Source organism: Eleutherodactylus coqui, chromosome 7, assembly GCF_035609145.1.
Source record: "Eleutherodactylus coqui strain aEleCoq1 chromosome 7, aEleCoq1.hap1, whole genome shotgun sequence".
NCBI classification, from domain to species: domain Eukaryota; kingdom Metazoa; phylum Chordata; class Amphibia; order Anura; family Eleutherodactylidae; genus Eleutherodactylus; species Eleutherodactylus coqui.
Window position 1 is genome coordinate 80,940,965 of NC_089843.1, and position 26,095 is coordinate 80,967,059.

The 26,095-nt window shown below is 39.8% G+C and overlaps 1 protein-coding gene across 1 annotated transcript; it reads left to right on the top strand.

Moving 5' to 3' along the window:
• The first annotated feature begins 16,107 nt into the window (after positions 1-16,107).
• NKX3-2 (NK3 homeobox 2) lies at positions 16,108-24,698 on the top strand. The gene is made up of 2 exons (XM_066574638.1): positions 16,108-17,022; positions 23,549-24,698. Exons 1-2 carry the CDS (start codon positions 16,608-16,610, stop codon positions 24,007-24,009), a joined length of 876 nt encoding a protein of 291 aa, XP_066430735.1. The 5' UTR covers positions 16,108-16,607; the 3' UTR covers positions 24,010-24,698.
• The last annotated feature ends 1,397 nt before the right edge of the window (positions 24,699-26,095 follow it).

Genomic DNA, 26,095 nt, shown 5'->3' on the forward strand with positions numbered 1-26,095 from the left:
ATATGGCATATCATACTGAACAACCAGGAGTTGTAATTTGTGCAACTGGATAGACACAGCTTAACTGATACAAATGGTATGAAGGGTGGTAGATATTGGGTGTGTAAATGCACAGAAAAATAAAGTATGCTATATTGTTGGTTTTTTTTGTTGCGTGACCGAAATGCGCAGGAACACACATGTGAACAAACCCATGGAGCTCAATGATTTCTATTCTCAGCATATTGCGCTTGTAAATTTTGTGCACACAAATATGCGCACAGATACGTCCCTGTTAGTTTAACCTTATACAGGTCCACGTTGTCCATAGGAAGTAGGGCATCCAACCTGAACTGGGGACCCCTGGCATTCAACCCACAGCAGCTGCCTGTACTTTATGCTCTTATACTTAGTACATGTGTTGCAGCACATAATATGGAGCTAATGTAAACCCATGTAGCTATTCACATGGCCGCTTTTTTTTTTTTACAACACAACATGGCCTATTTGCATCACTTTTTGCCTTCATATTGGTGTTATGTTCTATTGGATCCCTATTTGTCCGGTATAAAATAAAAGCAATGACAGCAAATACGCAGGTAAATGCAGATGCAATACTGATAACATACAGCTGTAATGTCATCTTTAACCCAGATCCATATTCTGGACGTGTGCAATACGCTCATCTGAAACTGGCCCTGTGCCTTTGAAGATAGCAAACCTTAAGGGCACAAAAGGCCCTTAATCATGGAGGTTTACTAAATGTTTAATAGATGCAAAAACATTAGATGGACTATTTTCACACAAAAGCCTTCAACAACACCGATTTAGGGTACAGCACTATTTTTGTTGAACACCAAAGCTGCGATGCAAAAAATTTATATTGTATTATGTAGTACTACACATCCAGCACTAGATGGCAGAGGGGAACTAGTAGTAATGACATGAGAACGTACAGGCTGCTTTACTTCAGTTTCCTTTTACAATTGAACATAAAATTAGAAGTAGAGTAAATTAAATATGATCAAGAAATACAATCTTATTATTGTTATTATTGCAACAACATTACATTATGAGAGATATGAGATAGATAGATAGATGTGAGATAGATAGATATGAGACAGATAGATAGATAGATATGAGACAGATAGATAGATATGAGATAGATAGATAGATATGAGATAGATAGATAGATATGAGACAGATAGATAGATAGATAGATATGAGATAGACAGAGAAAGGTAGATAGATAGATATGAAAGATATGATAGATAGATAGATATGAGATAGATAGATAGATATTATATAGATAGATAAATATAAGATAGATAGATAGATAGATACTAGATAGATAGATAGATAATAGATAGATGATAGATAGATAGATAGATAGATATGATACAGATAGATTGAGAGATAGATAGATAGATATGAGATAGATAGATAGATAGATAGATAGATAGATAGATAGGAGATGGCGATAGATAGATAGATAGATAGATAGATAGATAGATAGATAGATAGATAGATAGATAGATATGTATATAGATGTGAGATAGATAAATATGAGACAGATAGATAGATATGAGATAGATAGAGAGATGTGAGATAGATAGATAGATATTAGATAGGTAGATAGATATGAGATAGATAGATAGATAGATAGAGAGATAGAGAGATAGATAGATATGAGATAGATAGAGAAAGGTAGATAGATATGAAAGATATGATAGATAGATAGATAGATAGATATGAGATAGATAGATATGATACAGATAGATAGAGAAATAGATAGATATGATACAGATAGATAGAGAGATAGATAGATAGGAGATAGTGATAGATAGATAGAAAGATAGATAGATGGATGGATGGATAGATAGATAGATAGATAGATAGATAGATAGATAGATAGATAGATAGATAGATAGATAGATAGATAGATAGGGGATAGATGGATAGATAGATATGAGATAGATAGGTAGGTAGATAGATAGATATAAGATAGATAGATATGAAAGATATGATAGATACATATCTCATATCTATCTATCTATCTTCTATCTATCTATCTATCTTTATCTATTTCATATATATCTATCTTCTATCTATTCTCTATCTATTTCATATCTATTTATCTATCATTATTTATTTAATATCAGATAGACAGACATATCTACATTGTGTAGATATAATTACATTATACTATATATAGCATGTACTGTATAATAAATACACTTTGTTAGATGAAAGTGTAATGAGTGGAAACCTTCATAAATTCCTACTCAAATTCATACAAAGTACCTTTTTTAAACATCAACTTTTTATTGTAAGAAATACACAAAGATATAATGGGTTAGTAAATCTATCAGTTGGGGTGCACAGAGATTTAGGGCGCACTATTAATGTCTAGTGAAAGTACGGCGGTTACCATGATGATGAGCATCATTAGATTATTTATAATAGTGGTCTCCAACTGGGGGTCTGCAGCTATAGCAAAACACTAACTCCCGCCAGCTGCAGGCCAGCCATGTGTTACAGTGAAAATATATTCATGTACATTATTTACTGCCCTCAGCTGCATGGAGACATTTGAGTTTCGGCAGAAGATCCTGCAGGGATTTTGGAGATTCTGGAGGTATCCAAGAGCAATCTGCTTTCTTTTTATAATGCGGTCAATGGAGAACAAATTGGACAAGTGAAGGAATAAAAGAAGTATCCGTTGTGCAATGCCGTCCGTGCAAAACTCATAGTCCTTTTGCTTTTAGCCCCAGCGCCACTCTAGTCCATCCGAGACTTGTACAAAAGGGCATGTAGGGATTTTTTCAAACTCAGACTCCCAATCCAGATGAAAAATTGCTCATTCGAATAAAAAGTTTTGTCCATATCATAATCAGTCGAAAACTTACATGGGAATATCACAAATACATCCTTAGATGAGCGCGGTTTTTTTTGCTCGCCTACGTGCGCAAAAAAATGCACTTCACGGATGTGCAAAATGCGGCTGAATGGGTGCATTGGCCAGCGCATGTCCAATCTTTTGCAGGTGCGAGTGTTTTGTGCCTCTACAAAACGGACATGTGAACACTTCATAGGAAACCAAAGGCTCTAATCGTGCTTGGCGCATAAAAAAACACGCTTGTCTGACTGTGGTCTAAAGGGCTTATACAGATGGGTGTGTTTTAATCCTGTCATGCGGTCGTGATAATAATGGCGTACACTGGGGCATGACGAAACCATTGATTTCAATGGTTTCATTTTCACTAGCAGGACTCTCGCCCATTAATAGTACGGGCGAAAAAAAGATAGGACTTGCCCTATCCTTCCCGCAGGTAGTATTAACCCTTTCCAATCCACTGTCTGACGTCTAAAGACATTCTGTTTGAAGCCTGTACAGCTCCGATGTCAGAAGACGTCCAGCAGAGTATTCTTACTGTATATATTACAGGCCGCTCTGTTGTTGGGGGCCTCTCCGGCATGTCACATAGCACAGTACTGGCTCTAGCCAGCAGATGGCGCCATTGTATGATTTGTATGATAGCAGAAAGAGAAAGCACCCTAGGAAACCCTGAATCCAAAATTAGATTGCAAAGGGTTAACTATGTGCAGGAAAATTTGGGCAGGACCTATCTTCCTGCAGTTTTTTTTCAAACTCCTGTGCTATGGCACAGAGTTTGAACAGCCGAAAAAGAAAAAATTAAACCCCGTTCATGCGCAACTACACTCCGTAGTAGTGAGCGTAGTTGTGCATAAGCCCGTGTGTTTTTGCCCGTAGGGTACATGCACACGGGTGATAAAAATGTTGCGCCCATTATTCTCAGGTACAACTTCCATCAGACAGCACTTGGACATCCTGTCCCTGTGCTGTCCCATGTCCTGAACACAGCACATTCGCCTGTGCCATTCTCATCCAAAAATCGGACAAAAATAGGACATGCTATTATTTTTTTCATTCAGACTTATAGTTCGAGTAAAAAACCGCCCATGTGCGTTCACCCAGTCAGATGAATGGGTGCCATTTCTGTCCAATTTTCAGACGGATTTCTCAATCCGAAAATTGGATGGGAAAAACTTCCATGTGCAAATAGGCTCCCTTCACATGAGCATACAAACATTTGCGCGTGCCTGAGCGCTGTGTTTTTGCTGAATGAGCTATGCCTTTGTACGCATGCAGTGGCGTATAGTACTATACTTCTTGTGCCCACAAGGCTTGTTCATTTCCGTGTGGCAAAAAATACACACCAATCGAAATGGCTAAATAGTCTAATGAGATCTTTCACGCATCTCCTAGCGTATTGCATGCACATTTCTGCATCCCCATTGACTTCTATGGGGATTTTGGTTGTGCAGATATGCAGGAAAATAGAGCATACTGCAGTTATTTTATGCGCAACTCAGGAAGCACATCCCATGCTCATCGCTCACTGACATGTACTACCGGTATTTTCTTCCAAGACTCGGACAAAAATAGGACAGGCTGCAATTTTTTTTACTCGCACCATTCGTCTAAGGAAAAGAAGCTTGTGTCTATATACCCATTCAAATGAAAATCAGACAGATGAACCGTCCGTGTGCATGTAGCCTTACTGCGGGTAAAAAGCGGATCCTAATTCTGGAAAAGCATGAAAATAATCACCTGTTCTCGCACCCAATGGTCCAGCCCTCGCTATCCCACAATCCCCCTCTGTTTACAAGCGGTAATCCATGGCCGCAGTGGTTGCTTGCCCATACTCCTGGCATCATGGTTCCCATTGCTGAACGCAGATGCTAGTATTGATGGCATGTCACCAATGTTTTTGAACTATGGGAGAAAAAATGGGTACCGGAAGGGATTCCAAGAACAAGTTGTAACGTGCAGCGATGCATTTTTCTCACAAAGCTCATCACAATTGAGGGTAAAATCCCACTTTAGGATTGCGATCTCAGTCCGTGTTTCTCAGACTGCTGTCACGCTTGTCCGTGTGAATATCTCCTAACTAAGCATAAGGCCGTACTTACACGAGCGAGCGCAATATCAGTCCGAGAAAATAGAAAATAATGGATGATATCACCCAAAAATTAGCACATGCTGCGATCTTTCTTTCTCGGACTCTTGGTTCAAGAGAAAAATTGACAATGTGTATAAACACATAAAAAATAATGGGCCACTTAGGTCGCCTGCACACATCCGGGTCGGATCCGGCTGTGAGAATTCTCGCAGCGGGATGTGACCCATGCCCCAGTATTGACCTTAAACTCACCCATCCGGCGTCTTCTCTCTCTGCACTGCGATGTGCCGACTGGCGCACAGCCACGCATGCGCAGAGCAGAGTCGGCGCGTCACCAGTGACGTTTCTGTGCGGGCCCCTGCGAGGCTCGCACAGAGATAAGACCTGCTGCGATTTGTTTACCACACAAGTTTTCACACGGTCAAATCGTGGCTGTCTGCATAGGATTGCATTATCTAATGCAATCCTATGGCAGCGGGCACGGGTGGAAATTCTGCGGGAAATCCCGCCGCGGAATTTCCGCCTGTATGCAGGAGGCCTTACTTGTGCGAATTCTATCCAAACACCCTTCTACTGCCGCCCTGTCAGCTCACTACTTAATGTATAATCTGTGTGTACCATTTCAGCTTATTATTGATATCCGCAATAGTATTCTATACATATAGGATAGGGTTCTCTACTACGCTATGATTGTACAGTTGTGTAGTTTTACCCGTTTTATACCATATTATACACCCTCCAGATGTGTTCTACAAATCTATCAGCACCAAAGTTCACTAATCCTATCAAAAGTAAGTGCACACCTCAGGAAGAATCAAAAGTAGTATTCATTTCCATATGTTAATATGGTTAGTGTGGCCTCATTTGGCCCTATTGACATCAGATACTCTCATGACATACCTTTTACTGATGTCTGATACACTTCAGCTAGTATTTCCTTCCATTCATCCTGCAAATGTCTGGCAAGTTCACTCAAAGTCGTTTTCGCCCTGTGAGAAGGCAGCCTTAGGGTGACTACCCACTACAGTTCTTTTTCACTGCCAAATTTGCAGCGTTTTTTTTCTCCAGGGGTCTATGGGATTGTTAATGTTAAAATCGCATTGCGCAAAATCGTGATTTCCCCGTAAATTGCGATTTTGCCTCGATGCGTTTTTAATATTAAGAAGCCCCATAGACACCTGGAAAAAAACACAGCAAATTCGCAGTGAAAAAGAACTAACACTAGCGTTTTTTTTACTGCGAAATTCGTTGCGTTTTTTTTTTCTGCAGGGGTCTATGGGATTTGTAAAGCTAAAATCGCGATCGCGCAAAATCGCGATTTCACGGTAAATCGCGATTTTGCGCGATTTTAACATTACAAGTCCCATAGACCCCTGCAGAAACAAAAAACGCTGCGAATTTCGCAGTGAAAAAAAACGCTAGTGGGTAGTCACCCTAAGGGCGCCCACCCACTGGCGTTTGCGATTTTCGTGCATTTTTCGCGGCGTTTTTTGCGGCGTTTTCGCGGCTTTTCCGTTAATTTCCATTGACTTTCATGGGTGCATTAGGAGAAAAATAAGGACACATATGCAACAGACAGTTCCTATGTTAAAAATCGCAACGCAACGCAAAAAAAAACGCCAGTGGACAGGAGTACATTCAATTCTAATTGCTCTTGAGAAAAAACGCAAAACGCAAAGAAAAAAAAATCGCCAGTGGGTGGGCGCCCTTAGGCCTCCTTCCCACGAGCGTGACGGGCTCCGCCGCGTAATATTCCGCAGTGAAGCCCGTCACGGCGCCCCCCAGAGACCCCATACTTACCAGCGGAAGATCGCGTGAAGACGCTTCCCCGCCCACCGCCGTCGCGTCATGTGACACGCCCACCGCGTCACATGACGCGGCCGGCCGTGTCACGTGACGCGCCGGCCGCGTCATATGAAGCGCCGACCGCGTCATATGACGCGCGGCGGTAGGCGGGGAAGCGTTTTTTCACGCTATCTTCCGCTGGTTGCAGCGGGAGATAGCGTGAACGGACGGCTTCCATTCACTGCAATGGAAGCCGTCAGCGCGTACAGCCCGTCCTCACCCGCAGCAAATAGAGCATGCGGTGGAATTACGCATCGTGAGCATTGTGCTATTAGGTTCAATAGAACCTAATAGCAGGGGGCCACGCAGCGGATTTTTGCCGCGGATTTACGCGGCGTAAATCCGTTCGTGGGAAGGAGGCCTTAGGCTGCCTTCTCAAAGGGTAGTCACCCTAAGGGCGCCCACCCACTGGCGATTTTTTTCCCTGCGAAATTCGCAGCATTTTTTTCTCTGCAGGGGTCTATGGGACTTGTAATGTTAAAATCGCGATCGCGCAAAATCGCAATTTACCGCGAAATCGCGATTTTGCGCGATCGCGATTTTAACATTACAAGTCCCATAGACCCCTGCAGAGAAAAAAATGCTGCGAATTTCGCAGGGGAAAAAATCGCCAGTGGGTGGGCGCCCTAAGGCTGCCTTCTCACAGGGTAGTCACCCTTAGGCCTCTTTCACACAGGCATCATTTTGATGCAAAGTAGGCGCACCAAAAAATCACGTATATTAGAGCCAATGGTTTTCTTATGAGTTCCTTCAGACGAACAAATTTTTGACGCGCCAAAAAAACGCACCACAAAAGATAGGACATGAGCGTGTTCTTTTAGTGTTATGTCATAGCAGGAAGCCGTGCAAAGAATAGAATTCCTCGTTTATACGATTTTATGCTCCGATAGTCACAATTTTTTAGTGCAGCTATCTGAGCGTTAAAATGACGCTTGTGCGCAAGAGGCCTAAGTGAGCTGCAGGGTGGTCCCTGAGCCTTGGAACAGGCCTTAGGCATGAAGATGGGCTAAGTTGAGATACTCTTGTAGCAGGTAGCATTCAAATTGGGCACTTTAAAAGGGAGAACCACAACTTGGCCACTTGGAACTGTACCAAAGTTGTTGATTTGCCTGGTAGCCAACTCCTCCACTACAGTCATATCCAGTAAAGTCTGTTCCTTTCACTTTGGCTGCCAGTAAGACTTATGTATGTAGCGGAACATTTGACCATAGCTACATATAAAAAGTATATATCAAAACATTAAGAAGGTTAAAAAATAATCTTTTATTTGTTTAGCGCCAACATATTCCACAAGCACTTAAATGTAAGCCGGTTATAACTGACTGCTCAGGAAAAGTAAAACCAAAAGCAAAAAAAATGCACAAGGTCAACATAAGCAAAAAATAATCTGTATTAGAGATGTCTTAAAACATTAAAAAGAGCAAGTCTCACCGCAAGAAAGACATCACCCAGGATTTGCTTGATAAAGGAGCAACTGATAGCTCCGAAACGCGTTGCAAAAACCAACTTTTGGACCATATTCCTTCTTTTCTTGTCACTTTTGTACTTGCTTTTGTTTTGAATAATAAATTCCCATGTACCACACCATTGGGATTAATTCTCTTACTGTTCCATGGGGGGGGTCTCCAGGTGTGAGACCTCCTATACGCGTAAATGCCTTTCCATCAGACAATTAGTTACACTTTACCCTGCGAGCACCCCATCACTCTTTTTCATCTCATTATCCTTTCCCTGGTGGGCTTCATTTTTATGCCTTCTGGTGTTTCCTTGATCTGGTGTATGCTCTCCTCCTTTTGGTGGATTTGGGCAAGCACTCTACTCCAAATATCCATAATTCAGACACAGACACCTATATTTTCATGTAATTAATCAGAGCGCTGTCCCTAAATTTTCTTTCTTCCAGGTCAGCAGTGGCATAGCTATAGGGGGTGCAGCGGTAGCAGATGCTACCGGGCCTGGAACCTTAGGGGGCCCAAAGGCCCCTCTATCATATAAGAAGATACCAATATTATAAACAGCACATGGTAGGTAGGGAGCCATGTTATAGCTCTAGTTACTACTCTGCAGCAGATATGGGTCCTGCATCTATGAGGAAGGTAGAGAGGACAGTGGAAACATGAATATGTATTAGCATCAGATTGCGGAACAGGGTGGAGACCAAAATAATGAAGGCGATCATGGTGGAGTGGGGTCTCCTTCCAGGGCTCTATGACTATTGCTATGATCTTGTAGACATTTTCTTCACCCGTTTAGGATCATCCACTGTAAAGGTACATTGTGTGATCTTTAAAGGAAGACTGTCGTATGTATTTTGCATATTCAGCTTTTCATTACATATAATGTTCCTCTAACAGATGAATCCAGCATTACCTTTCTTATCTTCCTCAGTGATGCAATTTCCCCAAAATCAATTTTTTGCACTTCTTGCAGAGAATATAAATAACTTCTTGATCATCCAATGGGTGGATCCAGAGGCGTAACTTGAAGCTTCTGGGCCTCAATGCAAAGTCTGTAACAGGGCCCCCAACTATAATACTTTATTCATAGTACTGGTGCAGTGTCCCATAGGGATACCCCGGACATGTGACATACGTGGGAAGCTGGGAGAGTAAAGTGTTGGCTAGTCACAGTGGCACTTACCAGACTACTTCCCAGAGGGACACATGCAGCAAGTGCCAGAGTATCACCGCAGGCCACCCAGGACACCGCTAGGATAGGGAATGCCCACTAACAGGATGACAGGAGATAAGATGTCACGCGTGACACCACCGTTCCTACACACACCGGTATGACCCTTGGCGGTTAAGAAATTCAGCCATAGACAGTTTTTAGTACCACGGGTCTCTAGGAACAGTTAGAGCCCGGTATAAACTTTACTTGAAACTTGAAAACAGATAATACAAGGCAGTTCAATTGTAGACTTCACAGTGCAGGCAAATGACTTTTGAACGTAGTACCTCCACACAGCTCTCATAAGCTCAAAGACACACATGTGTGAACAGAGATTATTATCTTGCAGTACCTCCAGCCAGACTTGGAGATGCGTGGGTGTGCAAATTACTCGGTGTATCTCTACGCGGTGATCCAGACTTCAAATGGTTGTGTAGAAAAATTAGAGGATCAGATAGTACCCCTGCACTGGCCTTGAAAGAAAGTTGTCACTTACAAATGCTCTCTCCCTCGCACTCCTAGGGGCTCACTCTATTTACATCCAGCTCACAAGCAGCATGGGAAATCTCTTCTCCTCTTCCATCTGCACCACAGGAGGGCTGAAGGTGCCTCAATGTGGCTCTGTGTTAGGTGGAATTCAGGTGGCAGACAATATGGAAGACCCTTTCCTGCTTTCAAGCACTCCTATTTATATCCTCTCTCATACCACATGACATGACAGACTTGATACATTTACAGACAGGCTTTGATTTTTATTGAACACTTAACCCTTCTAGCGCTGCAGCTGTGCAACACACATACTGGAAATAACAAGACAGGTTTGCACAGTGCATCAATATAAGACAAACATGTATGTCACTTATGGAGGGAACCAGGATGATGTACTGGGTCACTACACTGGGCTCCCTATATGGAGAAGAGAGGTCTTATGGGCTCCCCCTAAAGGCTCCTGGGCCTGGGTGCAGCCACATCCTCTGCATCCCCTATAGTTACGCCCTAGGGTGGTTCTACTGCCCAACTCATCCAGGCTGTGGATTGACACCTACAGCTTAGGGAATCTGAATGAAGTGTGCCACACGTCTGCCTAGGCACATGTTAGACACACTTGCTCAAGTTAATCTACTTGTCAGGCTCCTTTTCCCTTTAGCATGGTAGTGTAACACCAAAGAGAAAATGATGCAGGCACTAGTACTATAGTTTTCCATGACATTATTTATAGCATCCAACACATCAGTTGTGGTGCCAGATGTCTCTCTGTACTGGACAGAAGAACATTTCCTGCTCTTTTTTCTGCTTGGGCATGGATGCCAGATCAGTGCAAAAGTTGCACCAAAACGTCTGCAGGTGTCTCTGACGCATAAAGCAACTGGCTGAATCCAACCGATTGATGGGTATTAGTGTGTAAATAATAAAAAAAAAATACTAATATAGAAAAGGACAAAAACACAGATTTAAAGAATAAAGAACTATACATTAAAAAAATATATGTTTTGTACCCATTAATAAAATTAAACAAAGAAAACAAAACATTTCTATAAAAATATATTAAAACATCGTTATGTGTCACGAAAAAAATGCCACAAAAATTATCTTGCTAGCCCAACAAATAAAAAGTTAGGACTGTTAAACCATTAGGAGCACAAAATAACTAAAAAAGTGTCTGGCCATTTGGACCGAAACGCTATGATCATTGAAGAGTTAAAGGGGTTTCCATGAATTTTACTATTGATGTTCTATCCTCAGGGTAGTTCATCAGAGTGGATTGGCTCTGGATCGCCACAAATCGCCTGCTGTCAGAGTGAGGCCTCTTTCACATCGCCGTATGCGTTTTTACGGTCGCACCTTACGTGACGCAAAGACGCATGAATGTAGAATTGCCACGATCAAATACCAATCTTTAGCCGCGTATTTTCTGCCGTTTACACAGGTGTCTCCTGCGTATTGGCGAAAAAATACGTTGCAGCGCGGAAATCACTCAATCGGCAGAAATCCTCGTAATGACTGCTAATGCTTAAAAAGAGTCAGCTGTCTTCTTTTCCCATCGTTGGATGCTTCCATAGAAGTCTATGGGAGCTTACAGTGTATCTTAGCAAAAGACAGGGCAAGACCTATCTTTTGACGCGGCATATAAAATCATTGATGAAAACGGTCGCCTATGTGCTATTTTTTTCCGCACTATTTTTTTCCAGGCCCAAAAATCGTTCATGTGAATGAATACATTGGAATCCAATGCATCACATGGTCGCGATTTTTGGACACCGCTAAATAACGGTGCAAATATGGTCATATGAGTAAGGCCTGAACAGCACTGGAAGCATATAATGCTGTCAACATTGCAGTCATCCAGTTTGGAAGTACAGTCACAGCTCCCACTGAATTCAATGAAGAGCTATGCCTGCAGTACCAAACCGAGCCTCTGCAATACAAACAGCACTAACTGCTTCCAGTGCTGCCTGCAATGAAAGCAGGCCCAGAGATCAGATGATCAGCAGGGGGTCCTAAACTACAGACCCCCCCCCAATCAACTATGATGACCTATCCTAAGGAAAGAGCATTAATAGTAAAAGCCCTGGTCAACCCCCCTAAGAATGCTAACATTTTCACATACGTTCTGCAACCACATTGGAAAACACCTGTAAAAAAGTATTTAGCTTTTATTTTATATAAAAAGACACAGATGAGGAAGGGTAGGGTTTCGCCTTAGGGAGAGCAGCTAGTGAGAATACTTATAAGGCCATGCATACTTCTCTGGGAAATTTATGCAAATGGCGGGATGGTACAATGCCTCTACAGTGCCATCTATTAGAACGCAGCATTCCTGCAAGTCAATGTCAGACCTTTTAACAAGCCTGTAACACTGACTGGGAATATAAGCTAAAGGCCTCATGCCCACGGCAGGGTCTGATTCCGCTGCGCCCTCCAGAAACCCTATACTTACCTATCTGGATCCGCCATGAGTGTCTCGCCCGGTGAGCTGGTGCGCGTGCGCAGTGCAGGTCATGACATGCCAGCGCTAGGATGTGACGCGGATTCCCGCAATGCTCCGCAGTGCCCAAAGCGTGGAATATCGCGGGATGGACAGCTTCCATTGACTGTGATGGAAGCCTTCCGTGCGATTTTCCGCACAAATTAGAACATGCTGCGATTCTTCCCCGCGAGCGGAAAATCGCAGTTGATTTCCGTTCGTGGGCAGGGGAGAACCGTTTACCACAGCATGTCTATGGAAGGTCATTGCTGCGAAATTTGCGGCGGGTGTCTGACTATGAATTCCGCAGCGATAATCTGTCCGTGGCTGTTAGCCCAAAGCCAGAGTCTTCACCAGAAGGAAAAGATAACCATACACAGACAGCTGTTTCGGGGTTTTGCCCCTCATCAGTGTACAGTAGGTTGCTGGCTTGACTAGTGAGACCCTATAGACGTGGGTCATCTTTACATTTGCATACAAAAAGACATGAACAGAATAAAGCCCACTTTTCTATTGGAATTTGTGTATAATTACAACTGTGTATCATACAATTAGAATAAATACATAAATTATGTGCTACATTTATGCATCTTATTTTGCTCTCCCAAAAACACTTGCATGCCAAGAAATACTGGGGAATTTACAAATACTGGCATTGTAGGGAGCACCACAATCCCCAACACAGTACACTTATGTTGTATGACCATGCCTGCAGTGCAAAACCTATTCACCAAGGTCATTGAGGCTATGCTTACATAGGGCAGATTAGTTGGAGAAATCTCTATCTCTGACCCAAATCTGGAGAAGCTTTGCAGAATTTCTTGCACGTTTCAGAAACACCATTTCCATGTATGCAACTAATTTTCACAGAAACTTCACATGTGAACATACTCTACTGAATTAGTGCTTAGTGCAGCTTTTGAGAGCTATAGCTCCTTTTGATGGACGCAAACGACAACTGTTACTAGTGCCAGTAGACGTCTTGGCGGTCTTACTTAATATGGCTTCCAGTATGGACACTGGTGTAGTTACATGAATAAATCCAATCTTCTTAGTGGATTATGGGTAGGCCTCTTTACATAAAGCCTATGAGATGAATGAGGAAGAACCATTGAATAACACACAAGGATTCTGTGGGGCTTCTTCCCTGGCAGGGAGGCTGGAAAACTACCTGGCTGCTCCTTGTTCACAAATTCAGAGCTGTATTGATCTTGGCCTATACATTAACTTCTTGGTGGGGTGAAAAATAAACACACCTCCACGTCTATGTGGAGATTTTCTTCTCCTGGGGGATGAGAGGGAGCTGTGTGAAGAGGATCTCAGCAGGACAGGCTGCTCTAGGCACTTGCACAGGGAGGTGAGGAAGGGGTCTAGTGAAGGCTGTTGAAATAAACATAGACCACCCAACTTGTGTGCCAGATCTCAGGAAGCCTCAGAAACCCCCTCATGTGTCATTCTCTGCTCTTATTCATGGACAGCTCAAGTCTAGTGGTGTTAACACAATGCCACTTGGTGGGACTGTGCCCCCATTATAGGAGAGTTTATCTTATTGTCAGACTGTATTTTTACAGAGTGATTATGGATGGGGATGTTAAACCAGGCATATCCTCATATCCCTGCAGCTTGAACAAGAGGGCTGGGGTCCGCACAGAAGCTGCTATTGTCCCCCTACCTGCACCTGGGGCCATTATCCTATCTTACATAACACATACTGTACTCTGTGGTCAGCGTCTGGACCAAATATATTGTTATTTGTTACATTATATTTGTTATAGAAAATAAATATTGGTAAAAAGATAGATAGACAGGGAAATATAAATAAATAAAAAATGGTATACAGACATATGATATAGATGAATAGATTTTTTTAGATAGATTGGCAGAGACAAATAGACAGATAGATATGAGAGAGAGAGAGAGAGAGAGAGAGAGAGAGATAAAGAATAAAACTTATAAGCAGTAGTATTGTGTTAGTAGTAAACTTATTACTATTTAATCTAATATGAAATGTTGTTTTAACCTTTTCATAGTGGTGTATTGCCAGTATAGCCATTTATCTATCTATCTATCTATCTATCTATCTATCTATCCATCCATCTATCTATCTATCTATCTATCTATCTATCTATCTATCTATCTATCTCATATCTATCTATCTATCCCTCTCTCATATCTATCTATGTCTATTTATGTCTGTCAACCTATCTCAAAAAAGTCTATCTATTCATCTATATCATATATGCCTATCTACCGATATCTCTCTGTCTATCTATATATTCCTGTCTGTATGTCTGTGTATCTATCTATATTGCATATAAGATCTATCTATTTCTCCATCATGTAAGTATATTTCTCTCTATGTCCATCTATCTCATATAACATCTATTTCTCTCAAGTCCATCGATCTATCTGTCTATCTCATATATGTTTGGGTAACTATCTAAACTCTGTAGCTAACGGAGTAAATATAAGATATCTATTTACACACACTTGCAGTACTTGATGGTCCTATCCTAAAATTATATCGTTTTTTGTGTGCTATTTTTTCTTATTTTTAATTCCATCCATCTATCTATCTTATTCTTATCATTTCCAATTGTGCTCTTACACTCGGTTAGGTAAGGTACTATATTAGTTGCTGATTTCAATACGTTTAGGACACGGCAGATCTATAGAAATGAATATATAGTGTTGAAATTAATGCAGAATAAAGCTCTAATAACACTAAAGCTGATGACACAAAATAAAGCATTATACCAAACTTATGTAGTATAAAGCGCGCTGGAAGCGCTGATGATCCGGCCCAGTGTTTCATTCCTTTAAAATATAGCAGAGAAGTAAGCTATTGTAGATTGTCGGTATTATACATAGATCACCAAAATACACGTGTAGGTGAATATATAATACAAATGGTTATATGTCAGGATATAGTGAATGATAGCTACACATGTGGGGAGATGATGATTGATAGATAGATAGATAGATAGATAGATAGATAGATAGATAGATAGATAGATAGATAGATAGATAGATAGATAGATAATGAGATAGATAAGAACACGGCCATCATCTATCTATCTCATATCTATCCATCTACCTACTTATCTATATTCATCCGAAAATATCTAGACAGATGCATATATTATCAGACAGATGCATAACATTATATATATATATATATATATATATATATATATATATATATATATATGTGTGTGTGTGTGTGTGTGTGTGTGTGTGTGTGTATCACTCACATAGAGACTGATGTTTTATTTCTCAGCGTTTGCTATATAGTCATTCAGCTACAATAACATACACTTAGTTATTCTTTTTCTTCTAATGTTTCTTTCGCAGATAATATGAATTTGGTTTATTTGCTCCCAAAACAGATTGAATTTCTTCCATAGAGCTCATATTTTGCTGGAGAATATTCTATCATTATGTAAAGTCCTTTTTCGATTATAGGACATACAGGTTATACCGAGCGGTCCAAAGGGTTAACAATTCTTCGCAGTCCCAGCGCAGGGTCAACATTCCCAACATTGGTCTCAACCAATCATATCGCGCCCTGTCGCTCGAGCTATCCTATCAGATCGTCCAGTTTGCAGCTGTCACTCACAGGTGAGGAATAGGAGAGAAGGAGAGTGCAAGACTAAAGTGGGAGAGAGAGAGAGAGCAGCATCCACAGCTGGAGAGAGGAGCAGAGAGTCAGAGAGGAGCACCTCTATAAATCCATAGCAGAGGGCTATCACCCCAACACCTCAGCTGCAGCCTTGGAGGATGAGGAGCACATAGAGTACAGAGGAGCAACTGCACAAGAAGAAACTTCCTCCTCCTGAGATGCACACACGCCTTCAGCTAGTGAGGCAGAGCACAGTGGGACAGCACTGCAGCCTGTGTGGATGAGGAGCCCCAAGTGATTACAGAAGAAGCTGGGACTAGAGACAAAGAGGGTTCAGCTTGCAAGGTGGGGTGCCCCTCTTTACCTGGATCAAGGCTTGAGGTGATGAAGACTGTGGACGGGGATCTCCTCCTTTGTTGACAAGTAGAGGTGCAGGAGGGGCACTTCACCTTTGGTGATGATCTCAAGGTGCATGGGATCTTACCTCCAGTGATCCTCATTACTTTCTGTGGAGACCACTCAGCCTCAGTCTCCAGAGATGGCTTTGCGCAGTTCCAGCTCCTTAACTCCTTTTTCCATCCAGGCCATCCTTAACAAGAAGGAGGAACGAGGGGTGTCTTTCCCCAGGCTGGGGCGCCTGCTCCCCTCCGCCACCAGCAATCCCACAATCACCCCCCACCCCTCCTGCTGCTGGAGGCTCTTTGGAGAAGTGGGTGCAGAAGGACTGGCATCTTCAGTGGCTCAGGGGGGCTTGGCAGGAAGAGAGCAGGCTGGATGGGACTCAGACTCTGCTCTCAGTGAGGAGGGGGAGGCTGGAAGGACTGCAGAGGGGGACTTGATGGAGGGATCCGGGATGAGGAAAAGCCAGAGACCGCTGGAGGGGAGACCTAAGGAGGAAGAAGAAGAGGAAACTCCGGGCTGTAGTGACTGTGAGATGGCGGCCAGTGGATCAGGTAAACGGGGGTATGTGTGTATATATGGGGTCGTATAGGGACACACTTTCCTCACTGCAGCCACATTATTAACCCCACTGGTTCAATAGGGAAGTCACTGACATATAAACTGTATACACAATGTATATATACAACATACAGAAATATGCATCCATTATAGATAGCAGACACCCTGCAAGAATTGACTTTATTCCACACTTACAACTAACTGTAGGACCATGGATATATGAGAACATGTATAAAAGTGTACTGTATATATATATATATATATATATATATATATATATATATATAGTACATATTTTAAACTGATATATTATGCAACGATAGAGAGGTAACGATTACTTAATGTGTAAATGTGTCGCCTGTGCAATATATATATATATATATATATATATATATATATATATATATATATATATATATATATATATATATATATAATTACAGAATATACATATATTTTCTGTGCTAAATATACTAATATCATTTATTTAGGGTTTTATGCACATATAAATAGTTTGTGTACACATTTTATAATTATGATATTAGATAGATAGATAGAAAACAGAGTAGATTATGTATGCAGGATTCTGTCCAGCGATAGAAAACTGGACAATTACCACATGGTCTTGTATTCACTGCTCTACCTTCCAGGAAATGTGTTAACTCTGTTAACTCATTCATCTATTCTAAAACTCACTTCAATCACAGATAATACTTTGGAAATCAATGCCAGGCATAGTTCTATGTGAGTGTCCTGTGTAGTAAAAACTTGTTTGAGCAAATTTATATATATATATATATATATATATATATATATATATATATATATATATATATATACACTAAGGCATATACTATGTGTGACATTAATTTTCAAAGTATTATCTATGATTAAAGTGAGTTTTAGAATAGATGAATAAGTTAACACATTTCTTCGGAGGCACAAAATTAGATAGAGCAGTGAGTACAACACAATGTAGTAATATATACGTATACATGCATATATATGTACAGATAGTGTAACAATATAATTGGTATAATTCAACATGTAATATTAGTGTAATTTCCTCCATGTTAACTCGGATTTTCTTGTAATCATTCTAATCAGTCTAATTTATAGACACTAAAATAATCACTATATAGTAGCGATAAATATGGGAGGAATTGGATAACCTTATGTCATATGTCACAAGCTCTGTGACCTTGTGTCATTGTGTGATATGGGGAGTGGTCAGAGGGAATGGGGAGGAGCCATAATAATAGGTATTGTGTATACAAACGCAGTGCACAAATATTATCTAAAATAAGTCTACGGAAAGGGTTTTAATTATTTTATGCTAATCAATTATTATTTTCTGTATGCAATATTATTAATATTAGCATGTGTAGTATTTTCAACCTAATGGAAAATGTCAGTGGTATTTATCTATCTCTTATCTATCTATCTATATCATGTGTTGACAGATACATAGAAGATCGAGATTATAGTTGTATTTTAGCATTTATGCGTATTCTGTTTTGTGGTGCAGGTTGGAATAATAATGCAAATCAGATATAATATATATTCAGTATAGAGTGGGCTGGTAAATTTACCGTATGTTATGAGCAGTTTATTTCACGTTGCAGTCAAAGAAAGAAAGCGAAATGCATAAAATCCGAGGCCCGGAGTTTTGCAGAGCTCGCCTCTAGTACATCCCGGTCTTCCCCAGGTGTAATATACAGTAACGAGATTTTTCATCAATGGATTTTTCTCTTGGCAACATCGACAATTTCATTATGTTTAAAAATATAGATGAGCAAACGATTATATTTACTTATGTATTAATGAGTAGGTCCAACTTATGCGAGTGTACTTACATATTTATACATTGCTAATTGCTAGCCAGGTATTAGCTACATACAGGAGATAGATAGAAATATAGATAAGAGATTGATATGAAATGGATAGAACACACGCACTCATCAATGTAGAATTATATATACCTGCACGCATATGTAGGAGCTGCATAAATTCATATATACACATATCTAGCTCTCTCATCTATCTATCTATCTATCTATCTATCTATCTATCTATCTATCTATCTATCTATCTATCTATCTATCTATCTATCTATCTATCTATCTATCTATCTATCCATCCATCCATCCATCCATCTATCCATCCATCCGTGCATGGCAGCAGTCATCTGGTGATACATGGTGAATGGAGGATAACCTCTTGCCCCCTCTCCCCACTGAAAAATTAACTTCTGCAACCAGAATTAACTTGTGACCTCCTGGCTGGGAGAGATGCAATAAGTAATGATCCTATAGTCCGGTCTCCTCCTTCCCTCCCAGCATCTGTGGGCATACACTCAAGACCTTATCCCTCTCACTTTTACCACTACACTGAATGTTATCATAGACATTACATATAAAAGTCCATTATTAGGATTTCCTCTGCACTGTGAAATATGGCTGTGTACTGCTCTGTCGGGTGTCGGGCTCTTGTACATGTACTGAGCATTACCATACCCTGTTGTTGCTAATAGCTATTCTTATTACTACTCATTATATCCTTTTCATATATTTAACGAGGGGTTAATAACATATCTAAAATATTATATATGCAATAAGACAGACATGTACCGTTTCTGCCCTGAGTATGGTGACTATTACAGAATAGTACCATAAAAATAGGTATTATTATAACCAGCACGTAGTAATGGTAGGATGAGATGGTATTATTATGGGAGACATGTAAAAAAAGATTATTATATAGTCATAACAATGCTTATCAAGTTGTATAATATAGTTGAATGCTGTTATTCTAGCTACTTTATAGTAATTGTACCGTATAGTAGAATAATTAAACTAGTATGCATTTAATAATTAGTAATATATAGTAGTATTATTATAGCCTGCTTATATTCATAGTAACATGCAGTGGTATTTTCAGAGCTAGCATATGATGTATAGGTGTTACTACAGCCACCATGTAAAAATTGTGCTAGCTGGTGCTTTTATCTTTGTATGTATTTAATAATGGTAGCATTAACAGTATAGCCAGTATGTCATAATGAGAGCATGCAGTGAGTGTAGGGCATCTTTAGTGGTAGCATATGAGGTAGTGATATTATTCTAGCTACACTGCAACCATGGTAGTACACATAGTTGGTATAATAATTAGCATTTACAAATGTTAGGATGCAGTGGTACTATTAGAACTAGCATGTAATAATGCTATGTAGTGGTTAAATAAGGGACCTTTCACATGGGACAGAATTACACGACAGGACGCAGCCAAATTTCCACACCAAAATCTATAGGTCTATATGCAGATTTTGATGTGGAATTGCAGTCAGGTTTTAAGCCATTTTCAATTCCGCATCAAAATCCGCAAGTAGATCTGTGGATTTTGGTGTGGCCAATTCTGTCCATCATGTAATATTTTTAGCATGTAGAATGGTAGGCTGATGGTGATTTTAGCCACCATGTAATAATGGAAGTTTTATGTTTGTATTCAATTATTATTATGTTTTTTGTTTTCTATCACGTAATCCATCAAGGTATTATTATAGCAAGTGTTTGCAAAAGGTAGGATGCAGTGGTGTTATTATAACTAAGACACTTTGTTATATGTTTCATATATGCAAGAAATGTACATACAAAAAAAAACATGTAAAAAGTGTGGATGTTAAGCACATATTTACATTTTTAAACCTGTAAACACTACATATTTTTTAACCTATTTTGATCACTTTTTCATATGAAAAATATACATTTTCACAGTAACCTATTTTTTTCTTAATAAAGTTTTGTCATAAACATGTTTACACAAGCTTTCCATTGACTGCAATGTTAAAAAAAAGTACAGATTTCCATATTTTTTATGGGACAGAAAAGTGTAGCAGGCTGTACTTTTCTAACCCGCAAACCCCCCCCCCCCCCCCCAAAAAAAAGAAATGCATGAAAACGTATGTCAGGCTAAACGTAGTCAAACGTATACATAGTTTGACTATGTTTAACTCATTATTGGCTACGGATCTGTGAAATGCTACACTGTTATTCGCTATTTTGACAAAAAAATTGTGCGTTTCATGGATGACCATATGCCAGTGTGGATGGCCCCTAAGATGTAATAATGATAGGGTGCAGTGCATTGTTAGAGTCACCATATAATAATGGTAGTATGCAGTGCTATTAGTATAGCCACAGTATTATTATAGTAGTACATAGTGGTATTATTATAGCTAGCATTTATTTAGGATAGTATGTAGTAATATTATTATGATGATATTGTACATATGGTAGTATTCAGCAATTGTATGATTACGTTTTTGCACACTGTAATAGTAGAGTGCAATTATATGAACACTCATATGTACTTATTGAAGAAATAGCTAGCATGTAATAATGATAGCATCTGTTGTTATGATGGTAGCATAAAATAATTGAAGTAGGAAGTGGTCTTATTATAGCTAGCCTATAATAACACTAATTTATAGGGTGATATTAAGCTGGCATGTAATAATGGTAGTGTGGGCTGGGATTATAATGACTAGCATATAATATTGGTAGGATGATGGTAACTATGTGGTAATATTTAGTATTAATATTACAATGAGCTTGTTAACGTTTAAGTATATGATGGTCTTATTAAAAGTAACATTTAATAGTGGGCAGAGATTTTTTAGAAGATTTACTTTTTGCATGATTGAGTTATGCTTTTGGAGAATTATATGGAATTTGAGTTCAACTCGGTGAATGGTGAAGAAATTAGCCAATTCTCTCTTCTCTAGTAGTGATTTGATAATGGAAGTACCAGATGGAGTGGCAGTATATAGTGTTAATATGGCTGGAAAGTAACAGCAACACATACAATATTGATGAACATGGCATGATGGCATGTGCTTAGCACTGTTGCCTTGCAGAGCTGGAGTCTTGCGTTCTAATACCACCAAGGACAATATCCGCATGGAGTTTGTATGTTCTCCTGTGTTTGTGTGGGTTTCCTCTGTATGTTCTCCCGCGTTTGTATGTCCTCCCATATTTGTGCAGGTTCTTCCCACACCCCAAAAAACATGCAGATAAGGCTTTATTTACACAAGTGGTTTTATGTGGCTTTTTAGCCACGTTTTTATGTCGGTCGAAAACCTGAAGCATTGGCTTCCAATGTATTCATTCAGGTGACCGATCTTTAGCCGCGTAAAAACATGGTGCTGGACAAAATAGCACATACGCGGCTGAAATCGGCGACCGAATTTATAGGCTGACGGAAAAAATAGGTCTGCTCTATCTTCCGACTCATATACGCTGGCGGCTACCATATACTCCTATGGGAGTTGTAAAAAAAAGGGAGCGGGAGGGAGTTTAGCATTGTGCAACTCAGGGAAAAGCTTATAGGTGCCTCTATTTAGGCATTGAAAGTCATTCCGAGCATTTATGCCGAACAAGGGATTTTCGGGCTACGGCGTATGTTTTCACTAATACGTCGCACCCAGTCGTGTGAATGGACAAAAAAACGCTAATTAAGCTCGGGCTTGATCACGTCTTTTCTTCATTCACACGATTTTATGGCGTGTGCGGACGACTGTAAAAATTCATACGCTTGTATAAACGAAGCCTAAGTGAATGTAGATTGTGAGTGCCAATGGGGATAGAACGTTAAATCAAGTGATATAAAGTAATGTATCCTATATATGCATGCGCTATATAAAAAAGGCTGATTAATGGAACCATATAATGGCTTATAGGTGATATTATGTAGAGGAGTAGAGAATAATTATGATTCCATGTAGTGCTCTATAATAATGGCAGTCAGGTACGATTGCTCAGTAGTCAGCACTATTGCCTGGCAGCGCTGGGGTCTTGGGTTCCAATTTAACCAAGGATAACATCTGCATGACATTTATGTAGGTTTCCTCTCACATTCCAAAACATACTGATAGCTTAATGGGCTTCCTATGAAATTAGTCCTAGTATGTGAGATATGGAAATTAGTTTCTGAGCTTTACTACTGATAAGAAGAATGTTGGTAATCTCTGTACAACTCTGCGGAATATGTTTGCACTATAAGCAATGATAAAAATATGTAATAGTGTTGCTCTGACTATAAGGCCAGTTTCAGATGAGCGTATTTAAATATGTCTGTATGACTGACATGTTTCAGATTACAGTACAACCATATTTCATCAAAATCTAGCAATAGCGATATGAAGGCAGAAACGCAAAAAATTGGTCATGCTGCGCTTTTAAAAAATGACTGAGAAAAATACGGCCGTGTGAATAGATACATAGATTTATATTAACTCCTTAGTACAGTTCCCAAAATATGGATCTAATACAGAACTATGGTAAAATACGCTTGTCTGAAACCGACCTAATAACTATGTATTGGTATTATTACAGCTAGCATAGTGTATAATATTTCTGTCCTTCAATGTAAAAATAGCAGTCATGTATTATTAGCCCATTTTTCTTCTTTTCATTGTTTACCACTTGAATAATGTCTTTATTTTTTATTGCCTATGCATAGATCCCAGCCCCCCAGATGATGACCCCAAATGTGATCAGCTCCTCTTGGAGGCCCCCAAACAGAGGAAGAAGCGATCCCGAGCAGCCTTCTCCCATGCCCAGGTCTTTGAGCTGGAGAGACGATTTAACCACCAACGTTACCTGTCTGGCCCCGAACGTGCTGACCTAGCCGCGTCCTTGAAGCTCACAGAGACCCAGGTGAAGATCTGGTTCCAGAACCGGCGCTACAAGACCAAACGAAGGCAGATGGCAGCAGATTTATTGGCTGCAGCTCCAGCTGCTAAGAAGGTGGCTGTCAAAGTTCTGGTCAGGGATGATCAGAGGCAGTACCAGCCTGGAGAAGTACTGAGACCCTCCCTACTGCCTCTTCAACCTCCCTACTACTACCCCTACTACTGTGCCTTGCCAGGCTGGACATTATCCGCAGCCGCAGTTGCTGCCTGCACTGGGGGGACGCCCTAACACCAACGAGGTTGTTAAAAATATTTATTTCTCCTTACTGTCCCCTCAAGGGCATGGGAGCCAAATATTACCCCCTGTCACTGTGCTGACCTCATAACAAGTCTTTAATCAGAAGGACATGACTTGATTTGAGAGGATTGGCATGTGCAGGCCTTGTCCATGGTATCCATGCTGTCCATACTATGTATAGGTTTTATATATAGATATAAATTTTAGGTACAAATATTTTTATGGACTGGTGTTACGCTGGTTGGAAACCAGTAGAAAGGGTGCTAATGGGAAAGGGATAACAGGCCTGGACACCCAGTCCCTAAATGATTGCCTGGGGCAACCTATTGGACCCCAATGAGTTTATAGGATTCTTTAAGTATTTTCCACTAATTCTAAGCCCCCGATTATTGAGCAATGTCTGCCTTTCCTAGCACTTTTCTAGTATACATACCTATTTTCATATCTAATGTGAAGATGTTTTTACATAGACATTGGGGTGGGGAGTTCACCATGGGCCGTTGTCTTCCAAAGAAAATCTAGACTGCTTGTTCCACAGGAAGGGTGTAATCTTCAGCACTCAGGCCTGACAGGTAACCTATAGACATTGTGCACTCAGCCAAATCATTTACCCAAAGGCTTTGTGAATATTTTTTTAAGACGCTATACTTTTTTTTCTAATTTATAAATTACAATTTCAAACAAAATGGTCTTGTGTTTTCTTCTTGTAAAGTGTATAGGGTATTTGGTGATAATGTCTTTTTTTAAGCTATCAATGGCGACTGCAATCAAACTAGTGCTGTGCAGAATCATATCAATTTTCTTAATTTTTACAATGAGTTCTTGGATTTGATTCTATTTTCAGGACCCAAAAAAGTAATCTAATGTTACATATTGTCTTCCATCCCACATAAATGATTATGTTCCATCAAGGCGTCCTTTAATTTATGCCTTATTGACTAAACCTATGTATAAAACTGTACAGATGAACATTAGTGTGAATGCAGCCTCAATGGTCTTGGGACAACCTTGTTACCTGTGTTATGTATAGGACCTGAACAAATTGGTACCAACAATCTAATTATATTAAATCACATGAAAACATACATTTTTTTGATGGTTAGGCTAGGACGTTACATATTATATCAGTTGTGTTTGGCCAGTGTTCTCACATCGGAGCTGGATCCAACGAATGTCATTTTGGTGAACTTTTTGCACCAGTCTGGTGTCAATACCTGGACATAGTCGGTCAAAATAACACTGCATGCAAAGTTTTTTGCTCGATGCAGAGAGTCAAGCGTCATATACATTGAACTGTCCAAATAAAACGAAGGAATCAGTTCTGGCATGAGTTTCCCTCTGCGGTTTCACTACAATGCTGGAGGGGAAAAAAGCCGGATGGGCGGGTATATGAGAATCCGGCTTTAATCCTTAAAATGCAGCTGTGTACTGTATATGGAGGTCTGCAATGATGATTGACTGTGAGGTACACTTATAGACCAGCGGCATTTCAATATGTGAGAGTTACAAAAAGTTGTTTTTCTAAGGGGAAACTTATTATATCCTGATTAAAACAAAATACTATGGGTATTGCCCGAATAATATAGCAAATAATCAAATCTCAATGTAATACTACAGTTATTATTGGTATTGTTGAATTGTTACTTTACATTCTTATGCTCTCTAGTAGGGTAGATGAACAGACATTAATAGCTACAATTAGCATAAACATATTTTTCTAACATTTATTATTACTTTTATTTGCTAATAGTACAAAGCATAACTAATGCTGTTAATACTGTAACGATATCAAACATTATAAACTAATATCGCCATATTATTTAAAAAAAAAACAAGCAGCATAGTAACAGTAAATGTATTCTATTATTATTATCATTGTTTTGTTTTTACTAGAATATCATTATTAGTACACAGAATGGAAATAGTATCATATACTACTAGCATTACTGTGTTGGGTGTATCTATATACCCCGATAAGTAGTAATATATTTAAGATATTAATTTAAGAGGAAAATGACTAATACTGTTCCCACTACTAGTATTACTACTAATAGGCTTAGGTATTTTTATGGCGTTT